At 47.9% G+C, this 22,270-nt stretch overlaps 1 protein-coding gene across 3 annotated transcripts in view; it reads left to right on the top strand.

Annotated features, from left to right (window-relative positions):
- The window catches only part of rreb1a (ras responsive element binding protein 1a), a 184,076-nt gene that overhangs the window by 111,666 nt on the left and 50,140 nt on the right, over positions 1-22,270 (top strand). For all 3 annotated transcript variants that reach the window (XM_052015651.1, XM_052015652.1, XM_052015653.1), the window contains exon 6: positions 2,871-3,034. In XM_052015651.1, the coding sequence (XP_051871611.1) occupies positions 2,871-3,034 (164 nt within the window). The remainder of the gene's footprint in view (positions 1-2,870; positions 3,035-22,270) is intronic.

Genomic DNA, 22,270 nt, shown 5'->3' with positions numbered 1-22,270 from the left:
CATCTTGCCCTCATGTTTCACAGTGTAATAAACGTGGTTGGTGTTGTTCATGCCAAGGGAACAGTAGAGGCAGCCCTTCAACTCTCGGACTCTTCTCCCATTCATTTCATCTGTGGCCTAACACCATAATCTATAATCTTACAGTGCATGAGAACCATCAGTGTTGGGTATATAAATATCACATGAACTATTCTCGATTGTCTTTTTGCTGAAATGATTCCAAATGTCTCCCACCCTCTCTGTGGTGAAGTGCTCCAGAACTTCCCTTGGGAAAGACCAATATTGAGACTCTTCTCCCTGGTTTTAGACTCCCCAACCAGTGGAAACATTTCTTTTTAGCACCCTACCTGCCTTGTATCTCAGAAACTTCAGTTGATGTTTACACAACACTGAAAGCAAGATGCTTTACTGAGATTAAAACACCAAACTGATAGAATGACCCGCCCATGTTCCCAAGGGGAGGAATTTGGAGGAGTGAGAGAGTGGGACTAACTGGACTGCTCCTTGAAAGAGCTGGTTCACCCAATGTGTTGTCTGGTCCCCAGTGTTGTGTCTGGGGTTCAGTGATTATTGGTGTTGTGCCCTTGAGCTTTACACCTTGTCTTCAGTCTGTGGCTCCATACAAAAACAACTCCCATTCTTGCACCTTTAATGTGGTAAAATTCCAGGACATTTCATAGGGCAACAATCAAACTACCTCTGATGCTGAGTCACACATTGGGGGAGGTGACCAAAAGATTGTTTGAAGTGGCAGATTTAAGGAAGAGAGTGGGTGAAGAGATGAAGGGCTTTCTGGAGCTTGTAGCTGGAGGTATGGCAACCACCAGTGGAGCAAGCAGGTTCAAGGATGATCAAGTGGCAGAATTTTAAAATCATAAGTTGGCTTTTCATTACAGGACCACTCCAATCACTTTTCAGTCCTATTGATTCACAGGGTGTGAAAGTGGATGTATGGACAGTTTTTATACAGGGACACAGTGGGCCTCCCACTTTTTGCTGTCAACTTTGCCATACCAATTCCCGTCAGTGCAGTCAGAATAGAAATAAAATTGTACAGCACAGACACAGGCCCTTCAGCCCAACTGGTCCATGCCGACCAAGACGTCCATCCAAGTTAGTCTCATTTGCCAGCCTTTGGCCCATAACCTCCTAACCTATCCATGTACCTGTCCAACTGTCTTTTAAATGCAGTTATTGTACCATTTCTGCTGGCAGCTAATTTCACATACATACGTACCACCCTTTGTATGAAAGAAAAGTTGCCCCTCAAGTTCCTATTAAATCTTTCCCCTTTCACCTTAAATCAATACCCTGTAGTTCTTGATTCCTGCGAAAAAGACTGTGTGCATTCGCCCTATCTATGACCCTCAAGATCTTATACATGTCTATAAGATCACCCCTCAGTCTCCTTTGCTCCAAGGAAAGAAGTCCTAGCCTGTCCAACCTCTCCCTATAGCTCAGTCCATTGGGTCCTGCATGTACACAAGCCCATGAGATTCCCACAATTCGCATCTCTGGCTTTCAGAAGCATCTTTTCTCTTGTAACTTACATCCTCAGAAGCCCAAATTTCATGTTCTTAGAAAGTAAAGTTGGGAAGTTACTCATTGCAGGCAGCAGCACACTAAGCAATCTTGCACAAAATATGGGTGCAGAGGGACGAAGCAGAGCTTTGGAACTGAGATAAATGGTTCTGCTGTTCTCCTATGTAACTTTTTCCAAGTGCCACTAACGTTTACAAACATTTTCTTTTAAAATAAAAAAAAGTTGCTAGGTGAGACATTTCCATTCATTGCATTGTCTTTTGATGCTTTCACCAAAGTTCTTTTACCCAGGCCTCCTTCCCTTTCTACACTAACTTGACATTGGTGCCCAGAGCTACTAACTTAAACCAGACAGTGGTGTCTGAGTGAGTGTGATACACTCCGTCCTTTAGCAGACACCCCACAGTTACAATGAGTCTACAGCAATTCCCTTGGTTAGAACGTAGAACAGTACAGCACAGGAACAGGCCCTTTAGCCCACGATGTCTGCACCAAACATGATGCCAAATTAAATCTCTTCTGCCTGTACATGATCCATATCCCTCCATTCCTTGGATATTAATGTGTCTATCTAAAAGCCTCTTCGGCGCCACTAATTTTTGCTGAAAGGTTTTTCCAAGTTAATACAAAGGCCAGAGGCCTGCTTTCTGAGGGCACAGTGCTGATGTGACCCAGCCACTATCAAAAGGCAAATGCAGGACATCATTAAACTGGAAAGAGCACAGAGAAGATTTACAAGGATGCTGCCAGGACCTGAGGGCCTGCGTTATAGGGAGAGGTTGGGCAGGCTAGGGCTTTATTCCTTGGAATGTTGGAGACTGAGGGGTGACTATATAAAGGTGTATAAAATCATGAGGGGCATAGATGGACTGAATGTACACAGTCTTTTTCCCAGGTAAGGGGAACTAAAAACTAGAGTGCATAGGTTTAAGGTGAAAGATTTAAAAGAGACCTGAGGGCCAACTTCTTCACGCAGAGGGTGGTTCGTATTTAGAATGAGCTGCCAGAGGAAGTAGTTGAGGCAGGTACAATAAAAAGTTTTAAAAATACATTTGGACAGGTACATTGATGGGAAAGGTTTGGAGGGATATGGGCCAAACACGGGCAAATGGGACTAGCTTGGGAACCGTGGTCAACATGGACGAGTTGGGCCAAAGGGCTTGTATCCGTGCTGTATAACTCTCTGTCAGTGGTGTGACTTTCAAATTGGGGATGGTGTTGGGAGGCTGATAGCCTGGTACCTATCCCGTGCCCCCACCAGGGTCTCTGTGATGACCCTACCCCTGGTCTGCCTTCCCTATGTTTAATTGGAGCACATGTCTTTGCAGCACAACACAGACAGCGGAGGGAACAACCATTCCTGCAGCATCTGCGGCAAGTCCCTGAGCTCGGCCAGTTCACTGGACCGGCACATGCTGGTCCATTCTGGGGAGCGGCCCTACACCTGCTCGATCTGCCAGCAAGCCTTCACCACCAATGGTAACATGCACAGGTGAGTGGTGCTGGGGGGAGGGGCGATGTCCTGTGGTCAAGGTGTGCTCTCTGGCAGGGAGCTCTCAAACTGGACAAATACATGGAGCAAAATGGCAGGAATCTGGGGGAGGTGGATGTCTTATTGATAGAACCTGTAGTGATGGGCAGAGTGGCCCTCCTTTACTGAATCATCTCCCAGCTACGCACAGTTCTAGGGTGTACTGTTCAGGAAAGTCTGACCACCTGAAAGTCTGAAAATTCAGGTAAAGTAGTATCATTTAAGAAGCATTTAGATAGTTACATGGCGGGGCAGGGCTTGGAAGGATATGGGCCAAACACAGGAAATTGGGACTAGCTGGTTGGGCACCGTGGTTGGCATGGACTGGTTGGGCTGAAGGGCTCCATGACTCTAACCAGGCTTTTTATTTCAGTCAAGTTTGATGTTTGTCTAAAGTTCGTCACCTCAGTGGCGATGTTTCCCACTAACAGAGCTGGGTGCTCCCCTTGTACCAGGTGCTGGGAAACTGAAAGAACAATATGTGGTGCTAGAGAGAGCCAGCAGGTCAGGCAGTGTCTGTGGAGAGAGAAACCGAGTCAATGTTTTGGGTCAAAGGCCGTTCTCCAGAACTGGGACAGTCCGAAATTGAAGCAAGTACGGGAGGAGAGGGCTGGTGGGGAGGGAGAGAAGGGAAAGTATGTGATGGACTGAAAGGAAGGGGAGGTTAAATGACAAGTACATAAACACAAGGTATGGATAGGGGGGTGGGGAACAGTAAACAGCAGGTGGGGGAATTGATATCATCACATGGGAGCAGGGTTCTGATCTGGAATTGCCACTCTCTGAGTCACCTTCAAAAGGCAGCAGAGCTGATCTTGTGGTGGGCTGCAGGGCTGAGGGAGGGTCTGCAAGGATGCAGAGGGGCTGCAGAGGTGCAGCAGGACTGTAAGGGTGGGACAGGGTTGCAGCGGGGTCTGCAAAGATGTGGTGGGGCTGTAAGGGTGTGCCAAGGTTGCATTGGGGCTGCAAGGGTGCAGCAGGATCTGCGAGGGTGCGGCAGGGCTGTAAGGGTCTGGCAGAGCTGCAATGGTGCAGTGGAACTATAAGGGTAGGACAGGGTTGCAGCAGGGTCTGCAAAGGTGTGGTGGGGCTGCAAGGGTGTAGCAAGGTTGCAGTGGGGCTGCGAGGGTACAGCAGGATCTGTGAGGGTGCAGCAGGATCTGTGTGGGTGAGACAGGAAGGTGGCTGTTCCATCGGAATTTAATTATCAAGCCCAAGGCGTTTCTCGTTTATGGGTCAGGATAGCGAAAGCACACAGACAGCTCAGCACCCATTTTTGTCCCCCTGCCCCTCCTGGTCCCATCTACCACTACCCACACATTTCACCCACCGGCTCTCCTCTCCCCCCCTGTACCACCTTCAGTCAGCATCTATGGAGGGAAATGGACAGCGAACATTTCGGGTTGAGACTCTTCATCTGGATCCAGCTTCCAGCATCTGCAGTCTCTTGTGTCCCCATTGTCACCTTCCTTTACTTACCAGAGTCCAGCATTGGTAGCTTTGTGTTCCTGCTTATCTCCCTTAGGCAGCTTTCTCCAACCTTCACAGTTGCTTCCCCTCCACCCTCTTCCCCCTTCTCCACCACCCAAACTTGCTCTGTCTTCCTCCATCTATCATGTATAATTTGTCTGCTCCTATCTATCATGTCTCCCAACTCTACCCCTCCCCTACCTGGCTCGATCTGTCCACCATCCACCCCTCCCCCTTCATTCCACTCATCCTCTCTGCCCCCTGTCTTATCACTCCACTCTGTTCTTTACACTGGCCAGCTCCCGTCTCCACTCTCAGTCCTGATGCGGAGTTTCAATCTGAGACGCAGGCCTTTCCCCTCAGATGCTGCTTGACAGAAGTCCTAGCCTGTTCAACCTCTCCCTATAACTCAGTCCCTCACATCCTGGAAACACCCTTGTATATCTTCTGTTTTCTTTCCAGTTTAGTAACATCTTTCCTATAGCAGGGTGACCAAAACTGAACACAATATTCCAAATCCAGCCTCACCAACGTCTTGTACAACTGGAACGTAACCTTCCCAACTTTATACTCAGTGCCCTGACTGATGAAGGCCAGCATGCCGAAAGCCGCCTTCACTGCCCTGTCCACCTGTGACTCCATTTTCATGGAACCATGTACCTGAACTCCAAGGTCCCTCTGTTCTACAACACTCCCCAGGGCCCAACTGTTCACTGTGAAAGTCCTACCTGGATTTGACTTTCCCAAATGTAGCACCTCGCACTTATCCGAATTAAACTTCATTCGGCATTCCTCGGCCCACTTACTCAGCTGATCAAGATTCTTCTGTAATTTTTGATAACCTTCTTCACTGTCAACGATACCACCTATTTTAGTGTCATTTGCAATAATGCCATTTAACTAATAGTGTCATATAAACTGACAAACACTTGGGCTTTAGTCAGGAGTCACTGTATTGTGAATGTAGTCAAATTTGAGTTTATTGTGATATGCACAAGTACATGTATGCACAGGTGCAATGTAAACTTACTTGCAGCAGTATCACAGACACATAGCATCAGATACACAACATTCACAAGATAAATGTAAATTATACATAATTTTGCAAGAAAGAACACAATTAGAACAAAAAAAAAGTCAATTTTAGTGCACAGTGGTCATAGTGTTGCTATACTGAGGAAGTGATTAGGATTGTGCAGGTTGGTTCAAGAACTGAATGGTTGAAGGGACATAGCTGTTCCTGAACCTGGTGGTGTGGGACTTCAGGCTTCTGTACCTCCTGCCCCATTGTAGCTGCGAGAAGATGGCATGGCCCAGGATGATGGGGATCTTTGATGATGGATACTGCCTTCTTGAAACAACATCTTCTGTAGATACTACCGATGGTTGGGAGGGATGTGCCCGTGACATATTGGACAGAGTCCACTACTCTCTGCAGTTTCTTGCGTTCCTGCGCTTTGAATTGCCATACCAGACCATGATGTAGAGAAAGTTCAGTGGATGTTTTTAACTCTAGCGTAAGTGGGTTATGGTTTCATTGGAACGTCTGACACTGCAGCACTCCCTCTGCACTGCAGTGGCAAATCAGCCTAAATTTTGAGCTTAAGTTGTGACAGAACCCACAACTTTCGGTCTCAAAGGTGAAAGTGTTACCAACTGAACCACAGCTTGCACACATCCTGTTAACATTTTGCACTCATGGTTATTTCTCTACCTCACTTTAAGAGTCAGGTTAACATAGGGAAAGCTACTGTTGACTCACCAACAGTTATGAGCATGTGCAGGACTCTTTACCCAAAACTCTTGCCCCTCTGGTGGGGAGTACCTGCTCTGCTCTACTCTTTATCCAACTCCCTCAGGGCAGTTCTGTTGTTATTCCCAGAAGTGGCTCTGTGGTCAGAGATTTACTGTACTGAATAAAATAGCAACATTCACAGAGGAAGCTGTAACAAATGCAGGAATTGAGACAATGCCGCTTGCAAAATCAACAGTGACACAGCTTGCACAAGTGCACACACAGGACACCATTTCCCCTCTGCCTCTGCTGCTGCTTTCCCTCCGGGGGTGGGTTGGGGGCGGGGGTGTGTGGAGTTTTGGTTTTGTGCAAGTGCCTGAATTCCGTGAGTTGGGGAGCTGACGGACAGCCCGAGGCCATGGGCTCTGCTGACCACAGGCCCATTTCCGTGGTTACCTGTGCACAGTGGTCAGAGGGAAACAGATGTTTCCAGACGCAGTACTGCAGATAATGACACCACAGCTGAAGTGACAAGTAGGGAGCACCTTAGGCGTGTGATTTTCAGGGTCGATTCTCTTTTCAAACATTCCTTTACGGGATGGTGCCATCCCTCATTGCCCTTGAGAAGGTGGTAGTGAGCTGCCTCCTGGAACTGCTGCAGTCTGAGAGGTGTTATCTCTGTTTGTGCATTGCTGGGCTGTTTGAGGATCCTATGGGCCAGAAGTCACATATAGGGGAGGGAAAGGCAACAGATTTCCTTCCACAACAGACATCCATGAGTCATTTAAATGACATTTGGACAGGTACATGGATAGTAAAGGTGTAAAGGGATGTGGGCCAAACGCAGGCAAATGGGACCAGCTCAGGAAGGCCGCTTGGTCGGCATGGACGAGCTGGGCTGAAGGGCCTGTTTCTGTGCTGTATAACTCATTGATTCTAATGTCCTCACTTCAGGCCAGGAATCTAGTCTCTGTAGCTCCATCCGCCTATTGTTCACTGCTAGTGGCACCAACTCAGTCTCTTTGGCCTGAATTTCCCACCTGATCCCCATTTAATTCCCTTGGAGGACCAAAACCTATTGACCTTGGCCTTGAGTATACCCAGTATATCCACAGCCCTCCAGGATTCCTCATTGCAGTCCTATATGGGCAACCCCCTTATCCAGAGAACAAGCCAACTCGTTGCAGTGACTGGACCTGCTCGTTCCACCACCAAAGCTGGGGAAACGGTATCCCAGCGTCGACACTCTCGATCCCTCAGAATGGTGAATACGATCACCTCTTATTCTTCCAAACCCCAGGCCCACCTTTTTGAATGTCACCATTGTAACTCCTCAGCCCTCCCCTGTGACCTTCCCTGTAGTGAGATCCCTATCCTCATCCAACTTGCAACCAGGGAGGGAGCAACACCAACAGCGTTCTCCTGGATCACTTGTAGCCCTCCCTTTGGGATATCACCATGGCTCACAGCCCAACCCTTCTGATAGGAGATGGGGGTTATAGAAAAGAACACAAATAACTTTTTAAAAAATTAGGAAATAAAAATGACTTGGGAACTTTCACATCCTGCTTTGATTTTCGAGAGAGACAGAAACAGTTACTGGGGTAACAGAAACCTCAGCAAAGAGTCCCTGGTTAAAACCATCCCAGTTTCCATCCCTGATAAACATTTAGCATCCTTGCCATCCCTTTGACAAGCACCCTCTGTGGGAGGGAAGGGAATGCAGGGAGCTATGATTGATCCAGTTCACTACCCTGCACTGGCTGTGAATGGCTGTCCTCACCTGGGCCAGTATATTTGCTGTCACAAGAGACTGCAGATGCTGGAATCTGAAGCAACCAGCAGATTGTTTGTTGCTTCACCATACCCGGTCTCAGCCCACTGTCCACTGCTAGAAGCAGCAATGTCTTCAGGAACAGTGTTGCAATTTACGCCCACCATTCTTCTCCTGGTGACAGGGGACATGGTGGGCACTCTGGAAATGGACATCTCTCAGTCTCTCTCACTCTCTATCTCCCTCTCTCTCTCTCTCTCTCCCACCCCTCCCTCTGGGAACCAGTGTGAGAATGGCCAGGAAGAGGAGCTGTGAGAGTTGTCTTGGTGAAGTGCATCAAGGCTGGAGTGGGGTGTCCCACGACAGTGGCAGAGGAAGGAGAGGGTATGAGGGGTTGGCTGAGGGAAGGAGGAGTTGCCCAGTACAGGAGTTGTAGAAAGATGCAGCAGGGAAACAGGCCCTTCAGCCCACCGTCTGTGCAGACCATCAAACAGCACATTTAAATTTGTCCGACATTAATCCCATTTTTTTTATTCTCCCCACATTCCGATCAACTCCCCCCAGATTCTCCCACTCATCCACATTCTAGGAGCAATTTACAGTGGCCAGTTAACCCCACACGTCCTTGGGATGGAGCACTTGGGGGAAACCCACACGGTCACAGGGAGAATATCCACACTGACTGCACAGATGGTCAGGATTGAACCTGGGTCACTACCCACTGCACCAGCAGCAGCCTTGGGTAAGCAGTGGGATTTTGGAGCCAGTCCATTGGTTAGGGGTAGAGAGGCCATCCCACCGGAGAATCTCACACTCCATCAGCCACTGCTTCAGCGTTATTGTGCTGTGGCAGACGGGCAGTGAACCGTCACGTTGCAGTGGCGGTTGTGGATCAAAGGGCAGCACTCTTGAGTCAGGCGTTTGTGAGTTCAAGTCCCACTCCCTGTTTGCATTATAGTTATACAGCATGGAGACGGGCTCTTCGGCCCAACTCGTCCAACCTTCCTTGAGCTAGTCCAATTTGCCTGCGTTTGGCCCATATCCCTCTAAACCTTTCCTATCCACGTACCTGTCCAACTGTCTTCTAAGTGTTAGTGTACCTGACTCCACCACCTCCTCTGGCCACTCGTTCCATATACTCACCACTCTCTGTGTGGAAGAAGTTGCCCCTCGTATCCCCTTGAAGCTTTTCCACCTCCCACCTTAAACCTATGCCTCTAGTTTTAGACTCCCCTACTCTGGGGGAAAAGACTGTGGCAATCTGTCTTATCTGTCCCCCTCATGATTTTTTATACCTCCATAAGGTCACCCCTCAGCCTCCTTCACTTCAGGGCAAACAGTCCCAGTCTATCCAGTCTCTTCTGATAGCTCAAATCCTCCAGTCCCGAACCTTTTCTACACTTTCACTAGCCTAATCACATCTGAGCAGAACTGCACGCAATACTCCAAGTGCAGTCTCGCCAACGTCTTGTACAGTTGTAGCATGACATGCCAGTTCTTGCACATGGTGCCCCTGGTCATGAAGGCCAGTGTCCCATACGCCTACTCTGTCTCACTGTGTCGCCACTTTCAGGGAACTATGTACTTGTACCTCTTGGTCTCTCTGTTCTACAACAATCTCCAGAGCCCTGCCCTTCACTGTCTACATCCTGCCCTGGTTTAATTTCCAAAAATGCATCTTGTCTGAGTTAGATTCTATCCGCCATTCTCTTGCCCATAAACAGAGCACAGAATAGACACTCTGATGATCAGCAGTGTTTTCCACAATGCATGAAAGAATTCTCCACTTCACAATCACTGCAAAATGAGCTGAATGAAAGGTATATGAAATGCAAATAGCGTTCAGCTTTGGTAGTCAGGATGATACTTCAGTCTGGTGGACAAACCGTTTGAGACAGGCTGGTGTTTAAAGACATATACATTTCTGCTGTGTTTCTCAGGTTTGCCTCTGTTACTATCTGAAGAATTGCGACGAGTAGTAGATGGTTTTAACCATCCCTGGAGGTGAAGTGGTGAGGCAAGGCCCGCTTTCTCCTTTGTCAGTATCTAGGGATGTGGGATGTGCCAACTTTGAAATGTAGTTAATACACTTTATGGTGTATCGGTGCTAGGAGGACTGCATGATAAGGATGATTAATTTATCTTTTGCTCAATTTCAGAAACCACATAAAATTTCAGCCTTGTTTTCAGAACCCTCCATACTCTCAGCCCCTCTCTCTGAAACCTCCTCCGGTCCTGCAATCCTCCCAGGTCACTGCACTCCTCCAATTCTGACCTCTTGATCACCTCCAAATTTCATCGCACCATCGTTGGTAGGCATGCGTTCCACCGGGAAATTCTCTCCCTAAATGCCTTCACCTCTCAAGCTCTTCTCTTCTCCCTCCTTCAAAATGCAACTTAAACCTTCCCTCCCTGACACCTGTCCTATTGTGGCTCAGTGTCAGATTTGTTTGATAGAGCTCCTTGATGTTTGTGGTCCATTAAAGGTGCTATAAAAATGCAAACAGTTGTTTTAAGAAGAGTCACAGCCTAGATTTGAGCAGTGTGCTGGGTTGGCTTCAGTGAGGGAGTCTCGTTGACTCTTTAGGTCACGTTGCCTTGTGCTGGCGAGTACAAAGAATCACAGTATGGTTGGACTTGTTGAAGTGTCAGACTATCCCAGGAAATCGTTGCGTTGACTGAACGGCTATGTGTTTGGGAGGTGCCCCAAAGAACAGAGAGAGATATGATCCTCTTGCCCAACCACGTACTCATGGGCCTAACCAAAACTTTCAGTTTCATTGCCTCTTCGCTCAAAGTACTAGTGATTTCAAATATGTTGTAGGGCGCTCATCACCTGGATAACCAAACGTCGCACTGCTGGTGATCGCAATGATCCTGACTCTGTCATTGGTAATTCACGGTGAAAGGATGTGAGTGGAAAGGTTTCCTTTGCAGGCTTCCATCTTTTGATGGACCCTGTGGTTTGTCCTCCAGGAATACTGGTGGAGTGAAGTAGCCCAGCCCCTCCCAGTATCCCACTGAGGTACAGGGTTATGGTGTGTTAAAGGCACTATAAAAATGCAAATAGTTGTTAGAAGAGTCACACCTCAATTTTGAGCAGTGTTATGATCTAGCTTTCCTTTATTCAGTGACAGGAAGTAGATGTCACAGGTAGACCCACATTTACTGCCTGCCTCTAATTGCCTAACTGGTTTGCTGAGCCATTTCATAGGGCAATTAAGAGTCAGCCACATTCCTGTGCATCTGTAGTTAGACTAGAAGGTCAGTGGTTTTCTTTCCCAAAAAGCATTGGTTTGGAAGTCACTAACTGAGTAAATCATACTAATTAGCTGAATTTCAATAAACCTTTGGCCGTGGTGGGATTTGAACTCCTGTCATCAGGCCAGATTTGCAGATGTTAATCCAGGGATACAGCCACCTTGCTTCCCGTTTGGGAGAGAGATGCATTCTTTTTCAGCCAAAGGTACTTATGTTGCACATTTAGCTTGGAAGTGTACACCTTGTGATTCACAGGGCTGTTCCCGATCAAACTCTGCCTCAAAGTAGGGTAATTGCCAAAATCTAGGTCAGAAGGAGAAGGAGATTTTAAAGGTCAAATTAAAGAACGAGGGAGAGGCAGAAATGTTTGGTGAGAGAATTTAGTATGCTGATAGCTAAAGGCAGAGCCATTAAACTAGGGAGCACTTCAAGCATTTTCAATAATGAGGCAGCTTTGTTCATTTTCTTTATTGACTCCTAGACTAGCACTCACCAGCAGGCGTTAGTTACTGAGTGGGCTGTTTAGTGCAATGTGCTCACTGCTCACTCAATGCCTGAGTTTTGATGTACTGCCCACCAGTCACAGTAACTCTTCTTCATAACATGATGTTGGTGTTCCTGCAGGCTGCTTCTCTTTTACTTCCCAGTGGAGTTCTGGGAGATGTTTTTGGCAGTTGGCTGGGAGGGGAAGTGTTAAAGAGTGATTGAATTGCTTCGAAATAGCCTGACGATCATATCTTGCCCAGCAGGCTTTGCCGGCTGGTGGAGATAAACAGAAACTTCCTGTTCAGCTGCCTGTTCACCTCCTAATGTCTCTCTAGAAGGGAGCCGTGGAGAGGAGGCAGGTTAATGTGGCGCAGGGGAAGGAGTGCTTGGCTGCTTGCAGTGGGGAACAATAGATCATGCTTCCCTCATGCACGGTCTGAGTGGCCGAGATTAACTCTTGTCTCCTTTTCACTTAGCGCGATGTGGTGCAATCTGGTCACAGTTGAGTTTCACGTCCGTTAGTGTGTGTAAGGTCTTGCATCAGATGATCCTATGCTACGTGCCAGTCCCTGATGCTCTCCCGGTGGAGGCAACCACTCACAACCGCATGAAGGTAATTGGGCTCAGAAGGGAGTCACTGCTTTCTGGGCTGTCTTCCCTCACTGTTGAGCACACACCAGTGACTTTTTCAAGTTCATTCCATTAACCTGCCTGTCTGATAATCAGTGGTAGGACACCTCCATCTGATGAGCTTCTTAAATAAGAGCAGTTATTCCACCACAGTCAATGAACACTTCTAGTACACGGGGAGTTGGGTGATTTCAAGGGTCACCCAGCTGGGGCTTGTATCCCATTTTGCCACATGTCTTTTGTGCCAGTTTGAGAAGCACCAGCCTTCTCACAGTGGTTATAGAAGTTATTGAACAGTACAGCACAGGAACAGGCCCTTCGGCCCACAATGTCTGTGCTGAGCATGATACCAATTTAAACTAAATCTGCTCTGCCTGCATATGATCCATATCCCTCCATTCCCTACATGTTCATGTGCCTAATCTGAAAGCCTATTAAACCCCACTATCATATCTGCTTCCATTACCACCCCTGGCAGCCTGTTCCAGGAACCCACCACTCTCTGTGTCTCATGATAATATACCCTTTGTACATGAAAATCAAAGAACTGCAGATGCTGGAAATCCCAAATAAAAGCTGGAAGCACTCAGCAGGTCAGGCAGCATCTGTGGAGAGAACTGAATTGTTCTCTCAAAGAGTCAGTGTGGGCACTGTGGGCCGAATGGCCTTCATAATGTGCTGGAGGTTGTTGAGTAATCATTGCAATGATGGGCTCCCTGGTGGGTCAGGGGCATTCATGGTGAGTGTTGGAGCAGCCGGTCCACTTGTTGGAGAACTCCAGGTTGTCTGCAGTTCACTGGACAGTAATTCAAACCTCTGACTGAGAAGGTTGTGGGGTCATGTCCCTTTCCTGAGAATTGTGTATAAAATTCCATTTGGTATTAGAGTCATAGTGACTCTAATACTCATAGAGTTATACAGCACAGAGACAGGCCCTTCAGCCCAAATGGTCCATGCCAACCAAGATGCCCCATCCAAGCTAGTCCTGTTTGCCAGTGTTTGGCCCGTATCCCTCTAAACTTTCCTATCCGTGTACTTGTCCAACTGTCTTTTAAAAGTTGTTACTGTTACCTGACTCAACCACTTCCTCTGACAGCTCATTCCTCATAGATTCCACTTTTTGTGTAAAAAAAAGTGCCCCTCAAGTTCTTACTAAATCTCTCCCCTCTCACCTTAAACCTTTGCCCTCTAGTTCTTGATTCCCCAACCCTGGGAAAAAGACTGAGTGTATTCACCCTATCTATGCCCCTCATGATTTAATACACCTCTGTAAGATCACCTCTTGGGGGAGGTTTCCTATTTTCAGATACTTCCTTATGACATAGAAGGAAGCCATCTATGCTGGTTCAAAGAGCAATCACATTCCTCCACTTATTTCCCTGTAATCTATTCTTTTTCTGACTCCCATCAACTCCCCCAGATTCTCCTACCACCCCACTACACTGAGGGGCTACTTGGAGTAGCTGATCAACCTATCAACCCTTCCATCTTTGGGATGTTGGGAGGAAACCAGAGCATTCGGGGGGGGTATCCCACGCGGTCATGCTACGCAAACTCCACACAGACAATGGTGGAGGTCAGAATCGAACCTGTGTTGCTGGAGTTGGGAGGCAGCGACACCACTGTGCTGCCCTTTTAGGTGAGACAGTGAACTGGGATCCCATCTGCTTGCTCAGGTGGACGTGAAAGATGCTGTAGCGCCTTTGGAAGAGGAGCATTTGAGTTGACCTCCATTTCCTGTTTGGAGTTCATCTCTCAACAATGCAGAAACAGATTATCTGCTCATTATCACTTTGCAGTGTGGGAGCTTGCTGTGCACAGTTTGGCTGCTGCACTTCCTACATTACAATGGTGACTGTATTTCAGAATTACTCAAGAGGCTATACAGTATTTCAGGATGTGAAAGGAGCTGCAGAAATGCAAGGCTTTAATGTCTCGGTTAATCATCAGGCAACAGGTTTTTCCAGTCCTGTTGGTTCTGTGACGTCAGTTGCAGGAGGGTACTCAACTTTCAGCTTGCTTGGTTTTGGTTAAGTATTTTTTTCATAAAGGTGATGAAAAATTAAAAGTTAACAGACACAACTGCAACTGTGGTTCCTGAGAACAAAGCCCTGGTTTCTCAGTATTCAGAGTTATCTTGCACAGGCAGCAGACTTTGCCCAGTCATAAAAACCAGTGCCCTTGTCAGGTAGAACCACCCCTCCCCAAGACTGCAGGAAAGCAGCTCCAAGCTTCTCAGTGACCCTCCTTGATACCAGCGATGATGCTGTGTGTGTGCCTTTTTTATGTGAATTTATTGGCCTGGTTAATGCAGTTTAAGTGGAAGTGACTGGTTAAGTTGTCAAGTTATTAAACAAGTGCTTCAAGCTTGCCCAAGCTTAAGCACTTGACGGACCTTCTGGTATTTGATGGTGGGGAAGGGTTATGAAGCTGGTGGTGTTGAGACCCCTTCGTCTACCTCCACCCACACCCCCCCAACCCCAAAATACTTTCACTCCCTCCTAGTTTTGCTTCTAACTGACTTTAATTTTGAGTTGAGATTTGCTACGCATGGAATCCTTCTCCAACAAAGCTCTTACCAAACATCTGACACCTCAGCCACCCTCCCAAGTTACTTCACTGGAGCAGGAATGGACTGTTTAACCCCATGTGTTGCAATATTCCATTAGATCATGGCCACTCAGGACAACACAGCTGATGTGTAGCCTGTTCACTGTAGTTACTTGCCCAGGCTACTCCAACCGCACCTCTCAAGCCCACAACCTGTACCAACGAGAAGGACAAGGGTAGCAGGTGAAGGAGAACACCGCCACCTGCAGCTTCCCCTCCCAGCCCCACACCATCCTGTCTTGGAACTATATCACCATTCCTTCATCATCACAGGGTTCAAACCCTGGAACTCTCTCCCGAGTGTCACTGTGGGAGCCCCTTCTCCAGAAGACTTGCAGTGGTTCAAGGCAGCTCACCCCCCACCTTCTCAAGGGGAGCTAGGGTCAGGCAATAAATGCTGGGCTTTCTGGTGACCCCAGCTCCTGAATAATGTAAAAGGACAACTGCTCTGACCACAGGCTACATATATCTTGTGCCAAGGTGCAGGGTTCTTCTGGATGTTAACAGTGTTCTCCCCTGAGGTCGGGATGTGTCTGTGTACCTGCAGGGTGCTGCATGTATCCAGATGAGTCCATGTACAGGCACTTTGCTGCACATGTCCAAACGTGTCTGTGTACAGACATTTTGCTGCATGTGTCCAGAAATGTCTGTGTACAGGCACTTTGCTGCACGTGCTCAGATGTGTCTGTGTGCAGACACTTTGCTGCATGTGTCCAGATGTGTCTGTGTACAGGCACTTTGCTGCATGTGTCCAGGACGTCAGGATGTGGAGTACATTCATCAGTCTATGTCTTGACATTCCCTTCCTGCCCTAGAACCCTCCCACATCTCTCTGCACCTTCTACTCTGGGCTCGTCGACATCTAGATTCAGTTGCTCTGCCATTGGAGCTGTGCCTTTGCATGCCGAGGTCCTAAACTCTTGAACTCTTTCCCTAAGCTGCTGCTCCTTAATACCTTTAAGATGCCTCCTAAAACTTCTCCTTGACCCAGCTTTTGACTCCAAAATGTCACTTTAAATGGTCACGGTCAGTCCCTGATAGAGCTGCTGTGATATTTGGGATGTTTTGCTGCCTAATGTCGCTGTATCAGTAGGAAGTTGTTATTGTTGCTGTGTAGCTGGAGGAGGAAATGGCTGTGACTGTTGAACATTCAAACTCACTTCCTTAACTTTGTACATCAAGGAATCAGATCATCATTTTAATTCCTTCATTTGTTTATCTGGGCGTTCATTACATGAGAATGTTGCTAACAGTGCAGGTCCCAGTGCATTCCTTTTTATCTGCGCCTCTCTCCCCTTTCGCCCCCTTTCCCCCCTCTCACCCCTTCTCCCCCCTCCTCTCTGCCCCCCCCCCCCACCTACCCATCTCTCTTTCTCTGTTCTGAAGTTAACAGACTTGCCCTGTGACCTGTCTCCTCCTGCTCTCTGTTCCTCTCTGCCCCTTCCTTTGACTAAGGGATTTGGGAATTCTAAAGGGAAGTCTGCGGAAATGTAGTTATTAAAGTCTGTGCTTACCTGATCATTTCCTTTGATAATTAATGTGATCCTTGTTATATCAGCACGTCTAGATTCACTTCACTGTTATCATCTCAACAGTTCAATCCCCTGTCCCATTACCACCCTCTCGTGCTTCGGATGATAAGACCTTCCGTCCTTTTTTCCTTCCTGTGTCCCACTCCCCATGGGTTCTCTTAAAGGGCAGGCGAGGCCTCAATATCAGCTCCCATCCCAAACACCCCTAACACTACTTCAGAGAGGATTTTCCCAAGGCCCTGACCAATGTTTCTTTCTGAACTGACAGCTCTCAAGCAGATTATCCAGTCAATTCCATGTTCTCTTTCTGGGAGCTTGCTGTGCACGAACTGACTGCTGACAGGACAGCGGTGACTGCATCGCATTGGCTGCACAGTGCTTTTGGCCAGCCCGAGGACAGTAACGGAGCAATAGGAATGCACATTGTGGCCCACACCACTGACTGGTGTATCCAACCACGGCGGCATGAGAGACCGCAGATGCTGGAATCTGGAGCCAGAAGTGAGATGCTGGAGGAACTCAGTGAGTCAGGCAGCATCTGTGGGAGGAAATGGAACGCCGACTGCCCATTCCCCTCCACTGCCTGACCCACTGAGTTCCTCCAGTAGCTCGTTTTCTGTTCCAACTCGGTGTCCAACCTGCTTGGGGGTCTCACTGCCTGCTGCCAATATCCCCCAGTGAATATAAGAGAATCCATTGGGACTGGGACAAAGGAGGGAATAAAAGACGTAGATTTTATCATCGGAGGCACGAGAGGGTGGCAATGGCACAGGGGATTCAACCAAGGCTGAGCTGGGAGATGATAACAGTGAAGTGAATCCAGATGTGCTGATATAACATGGGTTACTTTAATTATCAAAGAAAATGATCAGGTAAGCACAGACTTCCCAGAGAGGCTGCGGATCCCTAGAGCTCTTGCCTCTCCCCTCTGTTGTGGGAAACCTGCTTGGGATTTTTCAACCTGATCCGGAGTTGCCAACACAAACCTGAACCCAGCAGTAAGAACCGGTGCAGCTCAGAGCCATGGTGGGTTACATCTCGGATATACTTGCTCCCTGTTATGCGACCACCTGAGCAGATCGAGTATCACCCGGCAGGTCACAACTCGGGCAGTCTGCCAGTGATGGCAGCAATGACTTATTATTTATAAAGCCAACACTCACAATGTATGGGAGATGGAGCAGAGGCTGAAGGCCTTGTTCATTTATACACAGCAGGAAGAGCTCACCACCATCCCACTTCTTCTCCACAACACATGGTAAGAGCCAAGGAACCTCTCCCTTCTGATTCATTCCTGTGGCAATATTGCTGAGAACCAAAAGAGCTTTAATCAGGCCAAAGGTCCAGTTATTGCTAACCCAGTCCAGGCTCTTGTTCACCCATCACTCCTGTGCCTGCTGACCTGCACAGTTAAGCAATGCCTTAATGATAAAACTTTCATCCGTTTTCAACCCCTCACCCATCAGGTTTCCAAGAGCTTCTCAGCACTCCCCCGATTCTTGGCCTCTTGTCATCCCAGAATTGAATCAGCTCGTTAATGGAGGCCACACTTTCTGCTGCAAAGATAAAGTTCTGGGCCCAGAACTGCCCCATCCTTCTATACTGCTCCAAAGCTTCCTACATCCAAGGAAACCTTTAACTGTCCTCCCCTCTGATGTAGCTTGGTGTTTAATTGTTTGCATCTTGGGATGTCTTTAAAGGAAGGTTGCTGTTTGGTGAATGTTAAGATTGAGCACATTGATGGAGAATGTGGGACAGAACTGGGCCATTCAGCCCCTTTATCCTGCTTCCCCATTCAGTAAGGAAGTGTCTGATCATGAACCTTGTCCTCTTTCTCCAAATTCCTTTAAATATTGAAAAATGTAGGAAATGTGACAAAACATTAGGAAATTGGATGGAAGACTCATTTTCAGCTTTGGAAAATCCAACATTTACAAAATCAAATATTTTCTGTCACCGAGAGGCATGATGATGACAATATGTTCATGGTAATAATACTCAGAGGTTACCCAGCCTGTTGAACCTGACAATGAGTCGGTATCCACAACTACCTGGAGGATGAAATTCCAAAGATTCACAAAAATATGAAGGAAGTCCTCCTCCGGCTCCCAAATAACCAAACTCTGGTTCCATTCTCTCCACATCCACCCTGTCCACATCCTAAGGACAATGGAGCCATCTTCCATTAAGCCAGGATTCCAGGCCTCCTTGTGAGATACAGCTCTCAGCCAGAAGTCAGTCTAGTGAACATTTGTTGCACTTCCTCTGAGGAAAGTATGCCCTTTCCTAGGCTGCAGAGGATCCAGTAAAATGGAAACACTTCAGCTGTGTGTGTGTTACATGCAATGTCCTCTCATTGCCCTATGCTATCCTTCAGGGACTGTGGGAAAACATTATATACCGACTTTCAGGGTCCTTACATTAGATCCGGGAAGTGAAACCCAAAATGTTGCAAGAACGCAAATGAACTATTGCTGTAAACCTCTTTGATATGGGATTTCAGATAACCCTAATGAAATTGTCCAGCAGTGGCTCATACCTGACTCCTGCTTCTACTAGGAGCTCACCTGCTCCTAATTACTAATACTAGGAGGCAGAGGTTTAAGGTGAGAGGGGGAAAGTTTAAAGGAGACGCGCAGGAAAAGCCTTTTACACAGAGAGTGGTGGATGCCTGGAATGGGCTGCCGGGGTGAGTGTGGAAGCGGATACAATAGTAGCATTGAAGAGGCATTTAGATGGGCGTGTGAACAGGCAGGGAATGGAGGGATATGCAAGCAAAATGGATTAGTGTAATTTGGCATCATGGTCAACATGGACATGGTGGGCCGAAGGGCCTGTTCCTGTGCTGTAGTGTTCTATATTCTATGTGTTTACTGAATGTTAGGACATACAGGAGGCTGTGTGGTGCTGAGAGGTGAATGCACAGGCTGGGACTTGCAGGCCTTAGAGTTCATCCCACACTGGAACCCATTTTGACCCCCATCACAGAGCCTAACCGATGCTCTCCCATTCCTGATGGGTCCTTACTATATGGAAACTTACCACCAAGTCTCCGGAGAGTGACTTTTTAATTTCAGACACCAAATTGCACACTGTTCTAAAATATTTGAGATGACAACCCTCTTTTAATTGGCAGCCAAGAGAGCAGTTTGACTGACGGTGGTTGACAGCCTGTTGCCAAGTGTTGATCACATTTAACCCCTCACTGGCATTCTGCTTGCGCAAGTGTTTTGGAGTGCATGGTTTGTGGAATCCCTTCTGACCAGGATGCAGTGTTTGCTTTGTAAACTTTGAACAGGCGTTCTAAAGAAAACTGGGGGAGAAATCAAGATGTATTGGACTAGAAATTCACAAAGTTAAGAGCCTGTAGAAAGACTTGAATTTCTACAGAGCTTTACGCAACACCAGGACTTTGTGTTTACAGACAATGAGGTTCTTTGAAGTGTAGTCACGGCTGTGATGTATGAAGCTCATTAGCTTATATGCACACAGCAAGCTGCCACAAGCAAAGTTGGGGTAGTCGACAAGAAAATCTGTCTTTTAGGTGTTGGTTGCTAAACAAATATTGGGTAGGATGCTGGCAAAAACTCCCTTACGTTCTTTAAAAAGCTTGTCATGGGACATTCTGTTTGCGGTGCCCCCCTGAGTGGGAAAAAGCTAAATCAACAGGAATATCACACCCTCCATGCCTGCTTTGGACAGCAGCTCAGACCAAAGAGAAAAGGGCTTGGTGTGTCTCTCCAGGGAAGAGAGCTGAGCTCCAGAACAAGCAGTGCGAGTGTGGTGTGGCCTGGAATGTAGTCAGTCAGTGAGAACGTGCCGTGACGTGCCAGCTCCACCCTGTCTTTGAGCAACAGACAGCTGTGTGCCGGTGCACAGCGCTGCCCCTCCCAAAAAGTTACACCAGAGGATCAGAACACATTGCATCTGATAATGTGGTCTGTAGCCCTGCTGTTTGTAATGTCTTGCAGTCACGGTATCAGGTATCGGCAGGGTAAAGGCTTCCTCTGCTTTCCTAGCCTCTCCCTCCAACATCCAACCAGAGCTGGATCTGCGTTAGGCCTCTCTGTCATATGTCAGTCTAGACAGTGAAATAGACACATGGACCACTGCAGGAGTGAACCTGGTTGTTCTCCACTCCATTTAAATTTAATAATTATGTCCATTTGCCTCCCTTTCTCCCCAGCCCCCATCTCTCTTTCTTTCACTCTCTCCCTTCCCCCCTTTCTCTCCCTCCCTTTATCTCTCTCTCTCTCCCTCCCTTCCTCCCTCTCCTCCTTTCTCCCTCTACACCTCCCCCTTTCTCCCCGTCCCCTTTCTCCCTCTCTCCCCCTTCTCCCTCTCCCCCTTATTCTCTCCCCCTTACTCTCTCCCCCTTCTCCCTCTCACTCCCTTTCTTCCTCTCACTCCCCTTCTTCCTCTCCCTCCCTTCCTCCTCTCCCTTCCTCCCTCTCCCTCTCTCCTTCCTTCCCTCCCTCCCTCCCTCTCTCCCTCCCTCTCTCCTCTATCCTTTTTCACAGGATGGACATTTCTGTCCTGTGAAAAAGGTTCTGACTGTCTACCCTATCTATGCCTCTCATAATTTTACAAACTTCTAGCAGGTCTCCCCTCAACCTCCAAGGTTCCAAAGAAAACAATCCAAGTTTGTCCAGCCTCTCCTTATCGCACATGCCCTCTGATCCAGGCAGCATCCTGGTAAACCTCTTCTGCACCCTCTCCACAGCCTCCACATCCTTCCTGCAACGGGGTGACCAGAACTCCACACAGTGCTCCAAGTGCAGCCTAACCATAGTTTTGTACAGCTTGTGTCCTGACTCTTGTACTCTGCCCCCAGCATTGAAGGCAAGCATGCCATATGCTTTCTTTACCACTCTATCTAGTTGCGTTACCACTTTCAGGGAGGTATCTTTGGTCTTGAAGGTGCTGCCATTATGTACAGCGGAAAGGTGACGTGGGGCTTCAGCTGAACACCACCTCTGACAACACAGTACTCGGCACGTTAGCTGGTGCGTGGTTCTCTGGAGTGGAGCCTGAAACCATGATCTCTTTATTCAGAGGAGACTGTGCTTTCCATGGAGATATGAACTGAACCAGCTACTGCGATGGTCTTTGAGCTCGTGCCTCTTTAATCCAGGATCCATCATCTGGTCGTGTAACCCGGAACTACCGCAGACCATGGAGGGCCCCGGCATTCCACATTGTGACGTCAGAGTTACTGGTTCTGATCACTTCAGTGGAACCCTGTGCTGTAGCTTAGTAACTGTTCAAACCTAAATAATTGGATGGCACAGGCAGTCAGAGGAGCAACAGCATGGCCTGCACGGTTCTCGGGAGTGGACCCTTCTCCCTTGGTGAGTTCTGGAGAAGAGTTTCATCTTCTTTGAGGGGGGGGGGCAAAGGGGTGGTCAACTTTTTGGGTCGAGATCCTGTATCAGTCCTGATGAAGGGTCTCAACCCAACATGTTGACCATCCCTCTGCCTCCACAGATGCTGCCTGACCTGCTGAGTTCCTCCAGCAGTTTGTTTTTGCTCCAGATTCCAGCATCTGCAGTCTCCAGTCTGCTTTGGGATCTCTCTACCACTGAGAGTGGGTGGTAGGGAGCTGTGAGAAGCCTTGTGTCACGGCAGCACTCCCAGTTCCCAGTGGAGCCCGAGCAGAGGTATTTAATTCAAGAAGTTGATCTGTGGCCTGTGTGTGG

Source organism: Pristis pectinata, chromosome 5 (genome assembly GCF_009764475.1).
Source record: "Pristis pectinata isolate sPriPec2 chromosome 5, sPriPec2.1.pri, whole genome shotgun sequence".
NCBI lineage: Eukaryota > Metazoa > Chordata > Chondrichthyes > Rhinopristiformes > Pristidae > Pristis > Pristis pectinata.
The sequence above is the reverse complement of the archived record's forward strand: the minus strand, read 5'-3'. Positions and strand labels throughout refer to the sequence as shown.